The 19,784-nt window shown below is 40.8% G+C and overlaps 1 protein-coding gene across 1 annotated transcript in view; it reads left to right on the plus strand.

Moving 5' to 3' along the window:
- Positions 1 to 19,784, plus strand: part of col4a2 (collagen, type IV, alpha 2) — a 191,705-nt gene that overhangs the window by 108,070 nt on the left and 63,851 nt on the right. The window contains exons 5-8 of the mRNA XM_056251804.1: positions 3,837 to 3,971; positions 17,553 to 17,597; positions 17,851 to 17,967; positions 18,139 to 18,207. Coding sequence (XP_056107779.1) covers positions 3,837 to 3,971; positions 17,553 to 17,597; positions 17,851 to 17,967; positions 18,139 to 18,207 — 366 coding nt within the window. The remainder of the gene's footprint in view (positions 1 to 3,836; positions 3,972 to 17,552; positions 17,598 to 17,850; positions 17,968 to 18,138; positions 18,208 to 19,784) is intronic.

Genomic DNA, 19,784 nt, shown 5'->3' on the forward strand with positions numbered 1-19,784 from the left:
TGAGCTCAGTAAAGCCGCAGTTTCCTCCTAATCTCATCCATATCGCTTTAAAATATAGCATTCTGTGCAGAATTTAAAAGGGTCCGAAATGTTTTGTGGTCTGCGCCGACTCGAACATGAGATCCGCTCTGTGCTTTTGTGTCTCTGGACTGAAACAGTCTGTTTGCGCACTGCGGCGGTTCGCATGACACTAACTTGAAACCCGACCTTAATTCACCCCAATGAAAAGCATATTTACAATGTCTGAATCGTTCCCTGTCCCCTACATAGTGCACTTTTTGCCATATACCATATAGAAAATAGTAAATGCTTGAACAAGTGACCGATTTTAGCCGCAGCTTCAGCATCTATTTATAGTGTAGAGGGCGGGACGCTTTAGATTCTAGAGAGTATTTGATTGGACTGAAAAGCTGATGAGAAGCTGAAGTGCAGAGTGATGTCATCAAAATCATTTATCCATATTGGCGGAAGTGAGAGACTGTAAGTTTTGTAACACTTATTATCTTCTAAATGCAAATTATGTCATTGTTATGGAGCACACTAGCTTATAGATAACAGTAAGTCTAGCATATTCATACTAAAAGCCAACAAACTATCATTTTGATTTCATGGGGACTGTCAGCATGTCAGCTGCGACAGTCTTTTTTTTACCCCTATTGTGACGGATATCCAAGTGAAGTGGCTTCTTGAACAAGAATAAATGTAGGGCGAGACTTAATTTTGTCCATCGGGACTTGATTTGATGGTTGTGCTTTGCTATTGCTCTGACGTCATGTGAGTGACCATAGACTGTAAAAAAAGATGGACGACGCACCTTCACTCTCTTCCATTGAAGAAAAGTGAAGCTGCCAAAGTCCCAATATGGCGCTGATATCTTGCGCTGATTTGAGACCTGATTCTGCACAGTAGTGAACGTGGGACCCGAGTCTGCGCAGTAGTGAGTGTGACCAAAAGTTTAAAGACCAAAACTTATTTCCAAAAACGAACACTTACACTTACATCAGCATGATTAAAAACTACTTAAAATGACAGAAAACATCTTTGGAAGAAAAATATTTGAAATGTAAATTGATTGTTTAGTTTCCCTCGCGTCCCATTAGACTACATGGAGAGGGCGGGGATTATGACCTATACTGGGACCAACCACCTGGGGGTGATTGAGATGCTTTGGCTTCACTTTTCAGAACTCGTGTGGCATGCTTATGAGTGACAGGTTGATCCCACCCTCACGCATCATCAGAGAAGAGAAGAGTCCCTTTAAAGCAACACAAAATATTTTTTTTTACCTTAAAATAATGTTTCCAAAATCGTATCAGTGGTTCATCAAGTCGTAACAGAGTGAAAGGCACTTCTGGATTCGCTTTGCAGCCCTATATCTGCTATAACCACACTATGCAAGTTTGCCAGACCGGGTCATGTTTCTGTAGTTCGAATGAGACATAAGAAAACTACAAATTTGACTTGCTTTACATCAAGCATTACAATAGTCATTATTTCGTTTTTCTTTGTTTCTGATGTCGCAATACATCATACTTTCATGAAATCATGCAGCAAACTCGACCTTGTCTGTGGCCATCGTTCATTCCAAAGCCGGTGCTGGATAAACAACGAGCGTGCGTGCGACAGTAGGCTGCGGTAGGCTAAATCATTTACGACAGCGGTAACGGAAAATTCCGCTTCCAACCTGTAGGGCGACCGCAGAGGAAAAGTTATTCAGTGTTGCTTTAAGAGGGAGGAGAAGTTATTTTGATTAAAGATTACGAAAGCACACAAATAAAAAATAAAAAAAAGATGTGCATGGATAAAACATTTAATAAATACTGCAATATTACATAAAACAAGAATTGTCAAGTTTGATTTCATTGAAACTTTGAAACTTCAACATATTGTAAGAGAGGCTGATGAATTAAAATGTGTCTCCCCTAAATTTTCTGATTGTTTTTACACCCCAGTGTATAATATTATTATTAATAATAATAATAATGCTCATTTCTGTCTGAATGGATGATACAATAAAAAATAAAGGTTTAAAATGGGGTTTTGGCAGAGATCCCATTAAATAACCGTTTTGATTTCCATAAAGAACCTTTCAGTGAAGAGTTCTTTAATAGAATCATTTTCTTCTTAGTGTAAAGAACAGTTTAATTATTTAAATAACCTTTTTCCACTATAAAGAACCCTTTGGGCAATGGAAAGGTTCCATGGATGTGGTTCTATGAACCATTGATGGTAATAAAAAGGGCGGCTTTCGCACCGGAGGATCGTTTTCATAGTTCCTATAACTATACCCGCTTTTTTGCGTGTTCGGACAGCAGGAATTGGGAACGATTTAAGTGATAAGAATGATATTCCCTGCCATTTGTAAAAAGTTTACATACTTACTCTACAAACTAACTCCATAAACATGGAAAACAGCAAAAAATGAACCGCGCGCCAAAGTCACTTCTCAACCTTTATGCTACGGAGCTGTTAACTTTATTGAATGTTGCGCTTAAATGACGTCTCTGTCAGCCGGCTTAACTCATTGCAAGGTTCCTACTGGCTTTGCGAATGCAACCAGGAAAATGGCCCTATAGGATAGGGGAACATTTAGTTCTCGGGGGTATGCCCTGGTGGCTAGTCCCTATAACGGAGTTCCTATAACTGTGAAAGACCCTATAGAACCTTTATTTTGTGAGTGTATACAGAGCTTTATGGAAGAGTGGAGAAACAACTTTGTGCTCACTGTAGACTATCTTAGACCTCCATAGTACTTACCATGCAAAGCTCACTCAGTGACTTCATCAAGTCTCTTTCTCAAATAATCAGCACACTATCCAGATGCCGCTACTAATCTGAAATGTTTTTTTTATGCTCTGTTGATGTGGCCGGCTTTGTGTGAATGACATCCAGTACATAGCATTGTCTTTGATCAGACGGAGTCTTGCACTCTTAACAGGGTCTCAGATCAGTTGGCTGACTGTGGATTAGGGGCAGGGCAGGGGGTTTAAGTGTGCATGAGACTGCAGGGCGTCTGTTTATCAATCTATCCCATCAGAGTAGAACACGGTTTGTACACTAATTTCTTACCCACACAAATCTCTAGACATGAACACAAGCACAATCTTGTTTCATTGCCATTTTCCATCTAAAAAAACTGCACTGAAAAATATAATTTGATCAACATTAATTGCATTTACAGGTTGCTTTTAGATTTGAAGCAGACATATCTACAGATAATAGGGCAGACTACAAATCACACATCTAATATCATAGTTTTACAGTTTGACATGTTTCAGCTCCTGAATGTATTCAGATCAAGTTAAGGAACAACACGTTTAAACTAAAAACTCAACATGTGTAGGCCTACTCCACCATTTATCAAACACTCATATATGCAGTGTGGTGTTGGAAGCACTGGATGGTGCTATAGAGCTTTACAATGTGTTATAAAAAATAGTCATATTTGTATTCATACAAAGTATATTTTGCCATCTGGTGGGCATGTTTTGAAATGTAAAAGATTTCTGGGTTCTGTTCTAAATTAAATATACTAGTTTACTTACTACTAAAAAGTGTGCAGTTTGCACTCTATACTGTGTACTATTAAAAGGTATGTGAAACGAAATGCATTATGCATTTTTGCAACGTTCCATACTACTGTTTAATGCATGTGAGAAACTTCTTTGTGGTCTTAAGTGTAAATGAGGTTTACACATTACTGTGTGTGTGTATATATATATATATTTATTATTATTTTTTGCTTTTATGATATAACTTATAAATGCATAACTATAAATGTACCTCTTCTATATGTAATTTAAACTAATTTTGTTACCTCTGTATGTGAACTACAGGGTTTGCCTGGAGCCCTTGGTCCCCAGGGCCCCACAGGCCCTAATGGACGACAAGGTGACACTGGTCTCCAGGGCTCTAAAGGAGAGAAGGGAGACCATGGCAAAGGAGGCGTTATGGGCCCAAAAGGAAGTGTGGTGAGTCTCTCTGTCCTGCTCTCTATTTCTGTTGTTATGTAAGGACTTAGTAAAATGCTTTTTAAAATACAATAGGTTTAAAGTTTAAGCTGCCTTTTCACTATCTCCGACATTCATGTACTATTGTTTCTTTTCATCTCGTGGCAATTGCAATGAACTTTCAAATTGGCCGTGTTGAAGCTGTTACCCTCATTTATTCACCATGGTAAAATGAAAGAATAGTGAATGAATGAAGGCAAATCAATTTAAATAATTATAATTATTTCAGACATAAGTATTCATAATCCCCCATTTTACAGGAATAGTGTTTAAAGAATAACATGTTATGGTAGTTGGTAGTTCTCACCTTGCGCTCTTATTTTTTGATTAGATTACATCACATTCAGTCTGGTGGTCGCAGGCTCTTGTGAACAGACATCAACTTAAAAATACTTTCAAGAGTTACCGAAACAATTTACATGAATTCTTTCTCCAGCGTTGCCAGCCAGCACCAGCATTTTGTTTTTATCATTTTCACAAAACTTTCATTCCCCCAGAATATTTTTGTTGTATGGATATCGAGCAAAACATTTGATTCTAGCTTAATGCATTCTTTTTTATCAACTCTTGCAAGTGGGTACGTTTCATTAAAAAAAGCAACATTTTGATCAAAAAGCTGAGAAAATCATGTTTTGGTCAAAGACTAAGTCAGTATTGGATTCAGAATGTTGATCAAAACATAGATGGAGTAGATCGTGTCCATTAACACCATAATGCTTGTACAGTCCTGTACCTCTTCCTGGGTCGACATTTCATTCGGTAATGTTTGGCAGTTTTGTTTTATGTACTGTTTAAAGTTTCATTTAAATTGTTTCTTCTTCTTCGCCTGTCTTTTGATCCAGAGATTCAGTTTCAGAAGATGCGTAATAGCGCCCCCCTACCGTATAACAGTGAAAACTCCGTCAATGGCTGGGAAGAGTTGTGTCATAAATGGCGGGAAAAGAGTAAAAAGTATATACTTTAGTGAAAACTTAAATTTTTTAAATGTTAATTGCAATTAAATGAAAATATATTATAGTTTAAACTTATATTAAATGCAGAGTGTCAGAGTTATGTTTAGTTGTTGTCATTGTGTGTTTCTGCTTCCTGTATTCTTTTTCAGGGTACGCTTACACGACAACAATGTACTATAAACGGAAAAGCTTTTCCTTTGTGTTTTTCGTGTATAAACAAAAGCAATGTCAAAAGATCCCCGTTCACAAGAATCCGCAAATCGACTAAAAATGCTGTATTATGCTGCCAGGCCAGTAGTTGGCGATGTGACTTTGTAAAGAAACACGTCACTATAGACTGAACACGTAATACACATGCACATGACGTCACCGTTTTCACAAATTTGTATTTTTGTAGTTTACGGAGACAATACATGTATCTTTTTCGAAAACTTGAACTCTGAAACCTGTTTTCAAAAGTTTCCATTTCCTGCCCCCCAAAACGCCGCTGACGTAAATGAACGGCCAAAAAAGTTTTCCGTTTTTAGTTGAAAATGGTGATGTGTAAACGTGACACGTCTGAAGCATGAATGAAATCAGTCAATGGAGAGAATGAGCATACGTAACCCGGGATGTTCCCCTTCAGGGACTACCGCTGCGTGTAATCGCAGTGGGAACGCAATACCCACATCCCCATACGACCAAATCCCCGTCGTGTGTCATTCGGAGACACAAACCGACGAGAGAACCTGAGCCCCGGGAGTGGAGCTAAGATCAAGGGAATAAAAACTGACGAAAGTGTGCGGTGAGGACCAGCCTGCCGCATCACAAACGTCCTGAAGAGAAGCTCCTGAAAGAAGAGCTGTAGAAGCAGCCATACTCCGGGTGGAATGAGCCCTTACAGCCAAAGGTGAAGGCTGATGGGCCGAACCATAAGCAAGTGAGATGGCCTCGACCACCCACTTACTCATCCTTTGCGTAGATGCGGGACACCCTTTCTTAGGTGACCCAAAAAGACGAACAGTTGTTCCGATCTCCTCCACAGGGCAGCTCTGTGGACGTAAGCATCCAAAGCCCTAACTGGGCACAGCAAATTAGGTTTCTCCTGGTCTGACGTCAGAAAAGGCGGAGGACAGAAAACCTGCAGAACTATAGGTCTAACAGAAACAGTTGGAACCTTAGGAACATAACCTGGTCTCGGAAAGAGAAAGGCCTTAACCATACCAGGAGCAAATTCCAGGCACGAGGGAGCCACCGAAAGTGCTTGAATATCTCCAATTCTTTTTAGAGACGAGATAGCGAGAAGAAGGATAGTCTTTAGAGTAAGAAACTTTTCCGAAACTTCCTCGATGGGCTCGAAAGGAGCAAGGGAGAGACCTTCTAAGATGATGGCCAGATCCCAAGCTGGTACCCTCGTGCGAACTGCAGGCCTCAGCCTCAAGGTGCCACGAAGGAAGCGAGACATAAGTAGGTGTTTCCCGAGGGAACCTCCACTTGAAGGGGTGTGGTAAGCAGCTAAGGCCGCCACATACACCTTCAGTGTGGAGTGGGATAACCCTGTGGAGAGACGGTCCTGCAGGAAATCCAGCACTGTACCGACCGGGCAGTTAACTGGATCCTGCTGGCGCTCTCCACACCAAGAGGTGAAAAGTTTCCACCTCGCGGCATATAATGCGTACAGACGTGACCTCGGCCACGGATGTACCATCGTATCCAACCCCAGCGGGGCTGGATGGCTGAGAGAGAACCACAGCGGGCAGTGTGATGTTTCTCGAGAAGCAAATAGGTCTACCTCGGCACGACCGAAATGTTTCCATAGGAGTTCCACCACCTCGGGGTGAAGACTCCATTCCCCGGGCCTCGGCCCCTGTCTTGACAGGATGTCTGCCCCCTGATTAAAATACCCCGGGAGATAAAAAGCTCTCAGAGAAAGAATTTTCCCCTGGGACCATAGAAGGATCTGACGTGCCAGTTTGTAAAGCGGGCGAGAACGCAGACCCCCCTGATGGTTGATATAAGAAACCACCGATGTGTTGTCTGTCCGGACAAGAACATGGTGGCCCCTTAGGTCTGGGAGGAAGTGTTTCAGAGCCTGAAACACCGCCAACATCTCTAGGCAGTTTATGTGCCACAGACGATGACGGTCCTCCCACAGACCCTGAGCCGAGCGACCATTCATGATCGCCCCCCAACCCGTGAGAGAGGCATCTGTCGTTAGCATAACGCGACGACAAGGAGCTCCTAACACAGGGCCTTGGGACAGAAACCAAGGATCTTTCCACATGATAAGGGCACGATGACACCGTCGCGAACTCACGATCATGCAAAGCGGATTTCCCCTCGGGGAGAATCCCTTGGTTCTGAGCCACCACTGTAACGGTCTCATGTGCAAGAGGCCAAAAGGTATCACGTTGGACGCAGCTGCCATGAGACCTAACAGTCTCTGGAACTGTTTTACAGTGGATGACTGGCCTAGCTTGACCTGATCTACTGCGGCGAGAATCAAAGCAATACGAGCAGGTGACAATCGTGCCTGCATCGTCGTTGAATCCCACACTACACCTAGAAAAGTGGTTCTCTGTAATGGAGAAAAAACACTCTTTTTGGCGTTGAGCCTCAGCCCCAGTCTCTTGATATGAGCAAGAACGACATCTCGGTGCCGAACCGCCTGTTGTTCCGATTGAGCTAAAATCAAGCAATCGTCTATATAATTCAGAATGCGGATGCCCTGTAACCTCAGCGGGGCTATAGCAGCATCCATACACTTCGTGAATGTTCGGGGTGACAGTGCTTGGCCGAACGGAAGAACCCGATATTGGTACGCTTCGCCCCCGAAAGCGAACCTCAGGACCTTCCTGTGTTGAGGGAGGATAGATACATGGAAGTAAGCGTCCTTTAGATCTATCGTGACAAACCAGTCCTCGGATCTGATTTGAACATCCCGAGTGACAGACACAGCACCCTGTAACGTACTGGCAGGGAACAGCTGGTCTGGGCACTCCACAACCCTCCTCGGAGGGGGCGAGCGTCCCTCGGGAAATCGCTCGCCGAGTCTCTCTACGCCCTGTGAAGGCAGGGTTAGTAGAGCAGACCCCTGAGGGCATCGGAAAAGACAGGGCACCGTGTTTTTGTGCAGTGAACTCAAGTCTTTCACGATGGGGACCACCCTCAGAGTCCTGACGTTCAGCACGTCAGGATTTTTTTTTCCCCGATGAAGTACCGGCTGTAGTATCCTAACTCCCTGCTGGGTGGGGGAACCCGTTCTATAGCCCCTTTTTGCAGCAGAGTTTTTACCTCCTGTTCTAATACCAGAGCCTGCTCGGGGCCCACCACTGTGGGCAGAACCCCTCTGAACCGAGGTGGACGTGTTCTGAACTGAATACCGTACCCGTTCTCTATAGTATTCAGGACCCACTGAGAAACGTTGGGGAGAATTTTCCATTCCGCCAGGAACTCTACTAAGGGAACCAGCCTCTCGAGGCTGGCCTCTGGATGAACATCCCGAGTGACAGACACAGCGCCCTGTAACACACAGGCAGGGAACAGCTGGTCTGGGCACTCCACAACCCTCCTCGGAGGGGGCGAGCGTCCCTCGGGAAATCGCTCGCCGAGTCTCTCTACGCCCTGTAAAGGCAGGGTAAGTAGAGCAGACCCCTGAGGGCATCGGGAAAGACAGGGCACCGTGTTTTTGTGCAGTGAACTCAAGTCTTTCACGATGGGGACCACCCTCAGAGTCCTGACGTTCAGTACGTCAGGATTTTTTCGACGCGGCTTTCTTGGCGATAATGACTGTCCTCAGATCAGCCCTACCGCGGGAAGGTCGCGCCGGAGAGCGCCCCGCCTCGTCCCTCCAGTTTCTCTGCGGGGGGGCACGAGACGCGACACTTCGTTTCTGCTGCGCTCTTTTTGAGGTACTCGGCGACTGGGACTGCCCTCGCTCAGCAGCCTCAGCGACACGCACTTTAAGGGGCATAAATTTCTGAAAAGCAGCCGCCTGTTTCTTCTCTTCCTGGAACCTCTCCGTGACAGAAAGAAGAGCGTCACCAAAGAGGCCCATAGGCGAAACTGGAGCATTTAAAAGGAGAGTCTTATCTTTTTCCTTCATAGAGGTCTGACTCAACCACAAGTGTCTCTCTGTGGCCACCATGGCTGCCATAGACCGGCCGATAGATTTAGCTGTCTCCCTGGTGGCCCGGAGAGTGAGATCAGCAGTCTGCCTGAGCTCATTAATCATTTCAACAGAAATTTCCCCCCCTTCACACGCATCTTTAAGCAGGTCAGCCTGATAAGCCTGCATAATGGCCATAGTGTGTAGACATGCAGCCGCCTGACCCGCCGCCGAGTAAGCCTTCCCCACTAACACAGAAGTATTTTTTAGTGGTTTAGAGGGCAGAGCCGGTGCTTTAAGTGAAGATGATGAAGCTGGAGAGAGATAGCTCGCGAGCGTCTCCTCCGCCTCCACCATCGTCACATAACCAGCAGATTTAGCACCAACTATGTTACAAAAAGCATTGGACTGATTTGTGTTAATTCTGCTTGAAACCGGTCTAACCCAGGTCTTTGAAACCTCAGCATGAAAATCTGGGAAGAACGGTAAGCACCGGCGAGAAGGTTGAGGTCGTGCAGACAGAAATCTATCATCTAGTTTACTTTTATTACTAGACTCCTGTCTATCAGCTGGCCACTCGATACTGAGCTTTTCAACAGCCCGAGATAACACATCCATCAAACCTTCTTCATTTGCAGTATAATGTGACAAACTAGTTTCCTCTGATGCAAAACTTTCGACATCCAGCTCCTCAGAACTGGATAATCTTAATTCAACATCATCATGTGCCTCCACCCGGGCAGAAGTAACCGCCGCAGCGCGTGCTTCCAGAGCCGGGTGAGAGGCACTAGATCTCGCCGGAGATAGCTGAGATAGGGCGGAGCCCGTCTCAACGTTGCCAGTGAGATCCATCTGCGAGCCCCAAGACAAGCGCCGCCGCTCTGCCTCAGCAGAAGCGGGACCCGAGCCTCGGGGAGCTCGCAGCAAACCACTCTCCTCGAAGAGCGATCGCCGCGAGCGCAGAGTTCTTAAGGGAAAACGCTCGCAATGCTGACAATCGACTCCCTGGAGAGCCGACTGGGCATGCTGCACTGCCAAACAAGCCACACAAAGCTCGTGTGAATCCCCACCCCTGATGTATCGTGTACAGGGGGGAACACACTTCCTATACTGCTCGCTCATATTGGTTTTTTAATATATAATATATATATATATATATATATATAGTGATAAACTCCTGTCTAAAACAGACAAACACAATCGATAGATTTCAGACACACACAGAGCTTGCTGAAGTAACAAAAGCTGGCGTATTGTGTGCTCAGGGGATATTTATAGCTTCCTGGTCAATGACGTCACTCGCCGTACGCTCATTCTCTCCATTGACTGATTTCATTCATGCTTCAGACGCGTCACGCTGGAGGGCATTCCCACTGCGATTACACGCAGCGGTAGTCCCTGAAGGGGAACAGCCCCTCGGTTTAGTCCCTGATTACTCCCTAGTTAGTTGCCTTTTTTTTTCTGATTAGTTTCAACTGTGCCTCATCTAGTTACCTATGTTGGACCTGTGTATTTATAGCCCTGTAATTTTCAAGTTTGTCGGTTTTCGTTGCTGCCGAATGTATTGACAAGTATTCATGGTAAACTAAAATATACTTTATTCTACTGAACCTTAAATATATTTGTAATTACACATTTTTATGATGATGTTGCAATTTAGAACATAATATTTTAACTTTTAAATGTAGCATCGAATAACACACTACAGTTTACAGTTTACAGTACAATTATAATAAAGTATTTTTACGTGTTTTAGTATGTTACTCAATAAGTGTACTTCTTTAAAGCACGACAAAAGTTATCACTTAAGTATTTACTTTAACTCTCTGGGGTCGGCGGTCTCGCCGGCGATACCAGCTCACTTTTTTCCTTATCAGTGCAAAAGAGACTCAAATTACTCTGTTAATTTTGATCTTACATATAAGTGTTGTACATCATTAGATCCTGTTAAGTTTCTATTTTTTTTGTGGATACTCACAATAAAAACAAAGTGTTGTGCTTTTCACCAAATAAAGAAAAACAAACATGATGCGAGTTTTGCGTTCTCTCTGTCAGTGAAGTCCATTCTGAAACGCGTCCTAAGATTAACTGTAACTCCGCGATTACTTGTCACACAGGCACGAGAGGTTTTTCTTTATGAAGCTTGAATTCTCTTCTTTTAAATGAAGTAATTTATATAAAAAACAAATATTCTCAGTTTATGCAATCTGTATGAAAAGAGAGTGCTGTCAGTATTTTTTCCCCCAGCTCATTACACTTCATTACGCGTTAATCTGACACGCCCACGGACGACGCGCGCTATTCAAACGCAAATGTCGAGGCAAGCCATGACAACGCCCACATCAGCTGTTCCACCGCGGCGGTAAAATGTGTGGTGTATTTGCTGCCTTTTACCGCTAAGAGGCGCTACAATCATAGACTCTGAAAAGTGTTCGTTTATTCCGGTTTATTCTCTCTAATGCGTAATCTGCTGCCGCACCGCGCTGATTCAGAGCGATTGAAAGCTGGTAGCAGAAGAATTCAACAAGTGAAACGTAGTTAAAATAATTCATAATCACAATACTGAAATTAGGCTACTGAAATGTAATTGAATAAATAATGAAAACATTTCAACATAAAACATTGCAATAAAAACATTTAGGCTACATGAACGAGGCTTTACAACTTTAACAGCGTACAGACGATAGCTCAGTGATCAACGCAACGACACGAGCTTCGAGGAGCTTCAACAGACCCGAGATCGAATCTCAATGTAGCATAGATGTTGTTAACCGATGTTGTCCTACGTTTATATTTTCCCACCTTGATGCTTAAATAGGTAACTGTTTATATCTGTTTACTTATTTAAAGTCAAGAGTTTTGTTTGATTATCATTACAACATAAATTTGCTACATTCCTGTAGAACCGCAGCCGCTGCACAAATGACAAAAACTGATGAAGATTGTCAGCCGATCAGAAAATGAAAATGAAGAAGCTCGTCTTTAGTCTGCTAAATTATTGTGTAATGTAAAAGAACACTAAAATTACTTAAGTTTGAAACCAAGTTCGAACATTTCAAGGTTTAAATTGTTTAATTTAAAACAGGGTTGCATCTTGTTTAGAGTTTATTTCTTTTGCGATGCAAAATAAGAAACACTAGGCTAATCTTATTCTTGCGACATTTTAAATTTGTATTGCCAAAGAAATTACAGCTAAATTAAACAATTAAAACAGTAGGCCTACAAAACGAAAATTGTCCAAAGAAACATAATTAAATTAAAAACATGCGTTTCTCTTTGCCTCTCTCGCGCTGGATCTCTTTTTAACAAGTTTATTTAGTCTCCCTCGCTGCGCGCGCGGGTCTCTCTCTCGAAATTAATCATTTCAGGGTAAAAACACATCATACAGCTGATAATACTGTATATGTCGCTGCGTGTCAGCCATACAAATCACGAAAAAATTATTTAACCTTTAATTGTTGCTTCAAAGACACAGCATGCCTTGTTGAATTCACCTTACAATAACTTCAATTGAAATTTTGTGTGAAAAAAAAACTTTAAATAGGCTACAATAAATAAACTACAATATTTATAATTTAATAAGATATGGGGCCTACATTTGGACACAGATTTATCCTTACAATAATTTTGCCTGCTCATCAGGCTGGCTATCCGACACTCTCCATATGAAAGAGGAACATTAACACCTTTGTCCAGCAACTGTCCCTCCAACCCCCCACAGGCTATCGGAGTCTGAGGCTGACTTAACACAAAGAGAAGTCGCAATTCACACTTAAATCGCCATTCTAGACAGTGTTGATAATGAAGGAATTAAATGATTTAAGTTACATGTAGCCTAGTGATATTTCTGTCATAAAAGTTTATTACTAAATATTTCATTATTTCAATAATTGATGAAATAAAACTGGTTTGGGGCAGCTTTTTCCAAGCAAAACTAAATATAATCTGAAAAAACGCTTGTGAATTTGTTGTCACTTAATATTAAAGTCTACAGGGATCTTTGGATCCTTACAACCAGGCATGCAATTTGTGAATTAAGTTTTTATTTTATTTTGTATTATTCAAATAAATATCGAAACACGGTGCTTCGTGGTAATGCTGCTAAATTAAATAACATTTATAGAATAATTATGAACTTAAATGAAACAATATCGCAACATTTCGACAAATACATTATTATGTTTTTACATTTTAATTCAGGGCGATTTAGCCTACATTTAATTAGAGCGAGATTTTCACCCATGTCTTGTCATTTTCTCATTGGGAAGCGCATGTTTGAGTAGATCCTCTGTACCTCTCGTTTTCATATGGATTAGCCTACATAATCAGATAACATTTATTAGCCTAAATATTTAGACATTTAAAGGCTTTAGACATAGCCGATTTCTTATCGTGACTGAGCTGAAGTGGCTTTCGGTTCATTTTTGTGACGCGCAGTTCCCGGAGACAGAGAGGACAGATATACTGTTTTTGTCGTTAGCCTAATATGAATACAAGTTTACAGTTTTGAACGATGTAAGCTACTCTACTCTTATCTGTATGACCAAAAAATTACGGAGTCGCCTATTAAGTTATTTTAGCTGTAATAATGAGATAAATAAATTAATCTAAATGAACGCGCCGCCGCGTTTGTCGAACACTAACTCACGATGCCAGAATAAAACCCGACTTTAGAAAAATGCATAGGGTCACTCGGCGTGGTGTGCCAAAACACTTAATTATAAACTTCAATATTTCATTCAAAATAATCTCAACACGCTTTGTGAAATTTTGAAAAGCCGTGCATGCATTAAGGCCACTGGAACTAATGAACAACTGAAACGCTGGTTTTGATTTTATTGTTTTTCGTTTAAACGTGCCTGTTGCATATCTCTATTTTATATATTTGATATTGGTGAAGTAGCCTATAGCATTGATTAGCTGTGGAGGGAGGGGTGTGGGGATTAAAATAATTCAGCAGAAGTAGGGATGTTTAGACCAGAAGGAAATCCCAGTCCCCCCTGGCAAATCACACTTTACTTAAAACCATGTTTTTAAAAAAAACTCTAGGTTGTAGGGAACAGACCTCTCTGCCATGCGCGCGCACGGTTTGGAGCACAATATCTGTCTCGCATGCACGCTCGCTCTAAATAGATTACGGGATATTTTAACTAATTTACGGTATAACTAGTCGATCACGAGTGGCTCAACAGGTAGATCTATAGATAAACTATATCTTTCAGGAATTTGACCGACCGGGTTGACACTTCAGCGTGAGAAATCGGGGGGGTGGCGTGAGAGCCTGGAATAAATAAATAAAAAAATATATATAGCCTATATAAAACAAAACTGTATGGTGTAACAGAGTTTTAGAGCTAGACAAATCTCTCTGCAATAATAAATATAAAATATACAGCAGACCATGTTTGTGCGGGATTTGAACCTGTGTCATCTTGATGATGAACCATCAGTTCTACCGCTCGGCTATGAATTTTGTTACTGAGAAATAACCAAACGTTTGATTCTCACATGAGCGAGAAAACGTTTTGTCTTTAGCCTGTGAGTGTAGGCCTACTTTAACCTTTTACAGTTTTAAAAGATTATATCTTATCTGTATGACCAACAATTTGTTGTAGGCTTATTTGGAAATTACCATAACTTGTAGTATTTCATCCTTAGGCTACTGTTAATAGACATTAGCCCCACTTACGTTTTGCTAAATGTCCCTTTGCGCCACCTGGCGGTCATTTCGCGTACGACTTTGAAATGCGACTGGTTTATTTTTACCGCGGTGGATGGCTAAAAATGGTATGTGGATGGCTAAAATGTGTGACTAAAAATGTGCTTTTGGCTTTCATTTATATTTTGATTGTTTGTATATATATATATATATATATATGTATATGTATATATATATATATATATATATATATATATATGTATATATATATATATATATATATATATATATATATATATAATGAGCCTTTCATTCAGGGGTGTCACACAAGAAAGAATGCAAGGACAATATATATATATATATAAATAAATAAATATTTATATACACACACACACACACACACACACACACACACATATATATATATATATATATATATGTGTGTGTGTGTGTGTGTGTGTGTGTGTGTGTATATAAATATTTATTTATTTATATATATATATTGTCCTTGCATTCTTTCTTGTGTGACACCCCTGAATGAAAGGCTCATTAGTATGCAGTCTGCTCAGGTGAGAACTGCCTAATTATTCATGAGGGGGTTGGGCCGATCCGCCCATCCGCATATTGCCTTTGCAAACAAAAAAATGTTTTTCACAATTTAAAACAATCTATTGTTTTATGTGAATGATTAGCCAGAATGATTTTCAGATCAATTTGAAGCAAATACTCTAGGCGACAACATCCACTAGTCAAAAGTCTTGTGGACAGATATTTAGTATGTTATTTGTGGCCATATATTAGAAAATTTATTTTTTAGTTTTTTCAATAACCACGCATAAACAATATTCTCTCAAAAATACAAACATGTACATACATGTTGCTCACATATAATGGTAGCCCTGTGTGTGCTATATAGAGTGTAATTTCACCTGTGCCATTAATATGTTTATAAGCAACTGAAAAATGCACAAATGTCAGAGCATGCCAAAACATCTCAAGGACCCCGAAAACACCTCAGACCCCAGAGGGTTAATCTATTTTATCTAATTAGGGCTGTGCAACGATTAATCGTGATTAATCCCATCCAAAATAAAAGTTTGTGTTTACATAGTATATGTGTGTGTACCGTGTATAATTATTTTGCTTATATAAATACACACACACGCATGTATATATATATATATATATGAGAAATATTTGCATTTACTATATACTGTATATATATATTATATATAAATATAAATGTTATATATAAATAACACATTTTTCTTAAATATATACATGTGTGTGTATTTATATATACAAAATAATTATACACAGTACACACATACATATATTATGTAAACACAAACTTTTATTTTGGATGCGATTAATCACGATTAATCGTTGCACAGCCCTAATATACACTCACCTAAAGGATTATTAGGAACACCTGTTCAATTTCTCATTAATTCAATTACTGTATCTAATCAACCAGTTGATTCAATGCATTTAGGGGTGTGGTCCTGGTCAAGACAATCTCCTGAACTCCAAACTGAATGTCAGAATGGGAAAGAAAGGTGATTTAAGCAATTTTGAGCGTGGCATGGTTGTTGGTGCCAGACGGGCCGGTCTGAGTATTTCACAATCTGCTCAGTTACTGGGATTTTCACGCACAACCATTTCTAGGGTTTACAAAGAATGGTGTGAAAAGGGAAAAACATCCAGTATGTGGCAGTCCTGTGGGCGAAAATGCCTTGTTGATGCTAGAGGTCAGAGGAGAATGGCCGACTGATTCAAGCTGATAGAAGAGCAACTTTGACTGAAATAACCACTCGTTACAACCGAGGTATGCAGCAAAGCATTTGTGAAGCCACAACACGCACAACCTTGAGGCGGATGGGGTACAACAGCAGAAGACCCCACCGGGTACCACTCATCTCCACTACAAATGGGAAAAAGAGGCTACAATTTGCAAGAGCTCACCAAAATTTGACAGTTGAAGACTGGAAAAATGTTGCCTGGTCTGATGAGTCTCGATTTCTGTTGAGACATTCAGATGGTAGAGTCAGAATTTGGCATAAACAGAATAAGAACATGGATCCATCATGCCTTGTTACCACTGTGCAGGCTGGTGGTGGTGGTGTAATGGTGTGGGGGATGTTTTCTTGGCACACTTTAGGCACCTTAGTGCCAATTGGGCATCGTTTAAATGCCACGGCCTACCTGAGCATTGGTTCTGACCATGTCCATCCCTTTATGGCCACCATGTACCCATCCTCTGATGGCTACTTCCAGCAGGATAATGCACCATATCACAAAGCTCGAATCATTTCAAATTGATTTCTTGAACATGACAATGAGTTCACTGTACTAAAATGGCCCCCACAGTCACCAGATCTCAACCAAATAGAGCATCTTTGGGATGTGGTGGAACGGGAGCTTCGTGCCCTGGATGTGCATCCCACAAATCTCCATCAACTGCAAGATGCTATCCTATCAATATGGGCCAACATTTCTAAAGAATGCTTTCAGCACCTTGTTGAATCAATGCCACGTAGAATTAAGGCAGTTCTGAAGGTGAAAGGGGGTCAAACACAGTATTAGTATGGTGTTCCTAATAATCCTTTAGGTGAGTGTATATATATATATATATATATATATATATATACGTTTAAGATCTAATGAACACTACAAGTGCACATTAAATTAAATTAATGATACTTATTTTTTTAAGCCATTTTCACCTTGTTGTACTTTAGCCTTCTGTTTAAAACATACTCAAGAGCAGTTCTGAGAGCGAATTAAAAAGTGAAACTTCATATGAAAAAGTGTAATGCTAATGTCTTTGTGTCTTTCTTTAGGGAATGGTGGGGGTTCCAGGGTTTGATGGAGCAGATGGTATTCCGGTAAGTATTTTGTTTATATCAACAATATTATGTTTAGATGTGTGAAGTGAAGCATTTAAAGCAACAGCAATATTACAAAAGACACCAATGTTCAATAAATAGTTCCATTTATGAAAATTAATCACAGAAATAAACAAGCCTTCTAAGTAATATAGTTCAAATATCATAAATACTTTGCCTTAGACTTCTAAATGCAGTTTTTATTGTGAGTTTTGGATTCATCAAATCTGGGTCATTGGTAATCTCTCATCAGGGCCACCCTGGTCCATCTGGGCCTCGTGGAAAACCAGGAGCTGATGGCTGTAATGGAACCCGGGGAGATTCAGGAACTCCGGGCCCTCCAGGATTCGATGCTGGACCTGGAATATCAGTATGAATGTTAATTTATTTGTGTGTCACAGAGTGAATTATTGAGACAGAATCTATTCATAACTCACACATGACCCATCTAACCTATAACGATTTTATTTTCTCTCACACTCTCTTTCAATTACTTTGTCTCTGTGTACTTGCCTATCTATAACTTTTACCTTCTGTATAGGGTCAGCCAGGAATAAAGGGGGAGAAGGGTGACCCTTTGGAGCTGTGGGTCTATATGGAAAGATTCAAGGTAAGTGTCACGGGTCTATGAAGGAGGACTCAAATGCAGAACGAGTGTTAACAGGTTTATTGACAAACAGTAGACAGATGACAAGATGTGGTGGGAGAGGTGAACAGTCCAGACTATAAGCAGGGATGAGACACAATGACAGCCGTTGTAACTAGCCGAGAAGCAGTAACTAGCAAGATGACTAAGCTGGAGAGTAGAAATGGCAGAGCAGAATGAGACCTGAGAATATTAGCAATAGCCAGACAGGAACTTCAAGTACAACAGCAAGGCACTCAGGGATCTCAGGCTCAGCACCAGACTTGCTCCAAAGCAAAGAGTGTGAGCAGCCAGGGACGCTCTGCTAGCAGGATAGGACTGGAAGTGATGATGTTACGTCTGACACCGACGCTCCGAAGCTTGCTTCAAACTCGAACGGTCCTTGCAATGAACCACTGCTTCGGAGCTTGTATCATTACGTCACTAGTCACGTGAAAATGACGTATGAAGCAAACACACTGGTTCACTCCTGTAGTGAACCACCTGACTGCTTTGACAGCCCAATCCAGTGTTGACAGGTTTGAAACCTGGCGGCTGTATTTCTTATAAAAGTGAAGCCAAACCATGGCAACTCCGTGGGTTGTAGTAGTCGGTGTTTGGATTGGCGTTGAGGAGAGTGGATTGAGTTTATTTCAGTGTTGTGATGGAGCCAGCGAGAAAGAGAAGTCGTTCCCAAGTTTGGGAACACTTTAAACTTATTTCCCCGAATAAGGTTAGTTCTTTGACATTTCTGCATACAAATATTTTTAAATATATAGTGAATGATATGGAGAAAGACAGAAACTTCAAAAACCCTATGCTACATTATACAAGTTACACAAGCACATCCTTTTCAACATACAAAAATATCAGTCCCACCAGTTAACAAGTTATAGAGTTCTGGTTCCCACAGCTAAACAAGATAAAGCTTTCACACGTGATACTGCCCTGCTAAAAAAAACTATTAAATCTATTACAGAAATTCAATTGGATTTAATGGTTTTCATGGGAATTTTATTGGTTGTAATGGGAATTATAGTGGTCTCTGTGGGTCTCTACTGGTATGTGTTGGGTTCTATTGGTGGGGGCATTTAATCCTAATGGAATATGTCCCAAACACACTACAAAAAAGAATTCTGTAGTGGTTTAAATGGTAAAAGCCAATGATTCCTATTGGTATTTTAATAGAAACCATTATAATTTCTGTGATGGTTTCCAACTTTTTTTAAGCTGGTCTGATCTTCTGTCCTTGTATAAAGAAATAATTACACACACACATCATGCTTAATGTTTTATTATCAAGGTGAACACATGAAATTCATCAGTATCTGTAAAATTCACCTACATAAATGAGTAACACTGTTTCAGCTTTGATCGCCTCGGTAAACACGTAATAAGCAGGGCGTTAACATATAAGCCTAATTGCATTTTATGGTTGTCAGCTTTGTTGCATTACATTTACTTCACCAGGAGATGGTGCTGCAATTTCTATCTGAATGAAGCTTCGAATAATGAACCATTTTATCTTTCATCAGTATCTGTAAAATTCACCTACATAAATG

Source organism: Rhinichthys klamathensis, unplaced genomic scaffold (assembly GCF_029890125.1).
Source record: "Rhinichthys klamathensis goyatoka isolate OS25496 unplaced genomic scaffold, OSU_Roscu_1.1 h1tg000090l_1, whole genome shotgun sequence".
In the NCBI taxonomy this organism is placed as follows: domain Eukaryota; kingdom Metazoa; phylum Chordata; class Actinopteri; order Cypriniformes; family Leuciscidae; genus Rhinichthys; species Rhinichthys klamathensis.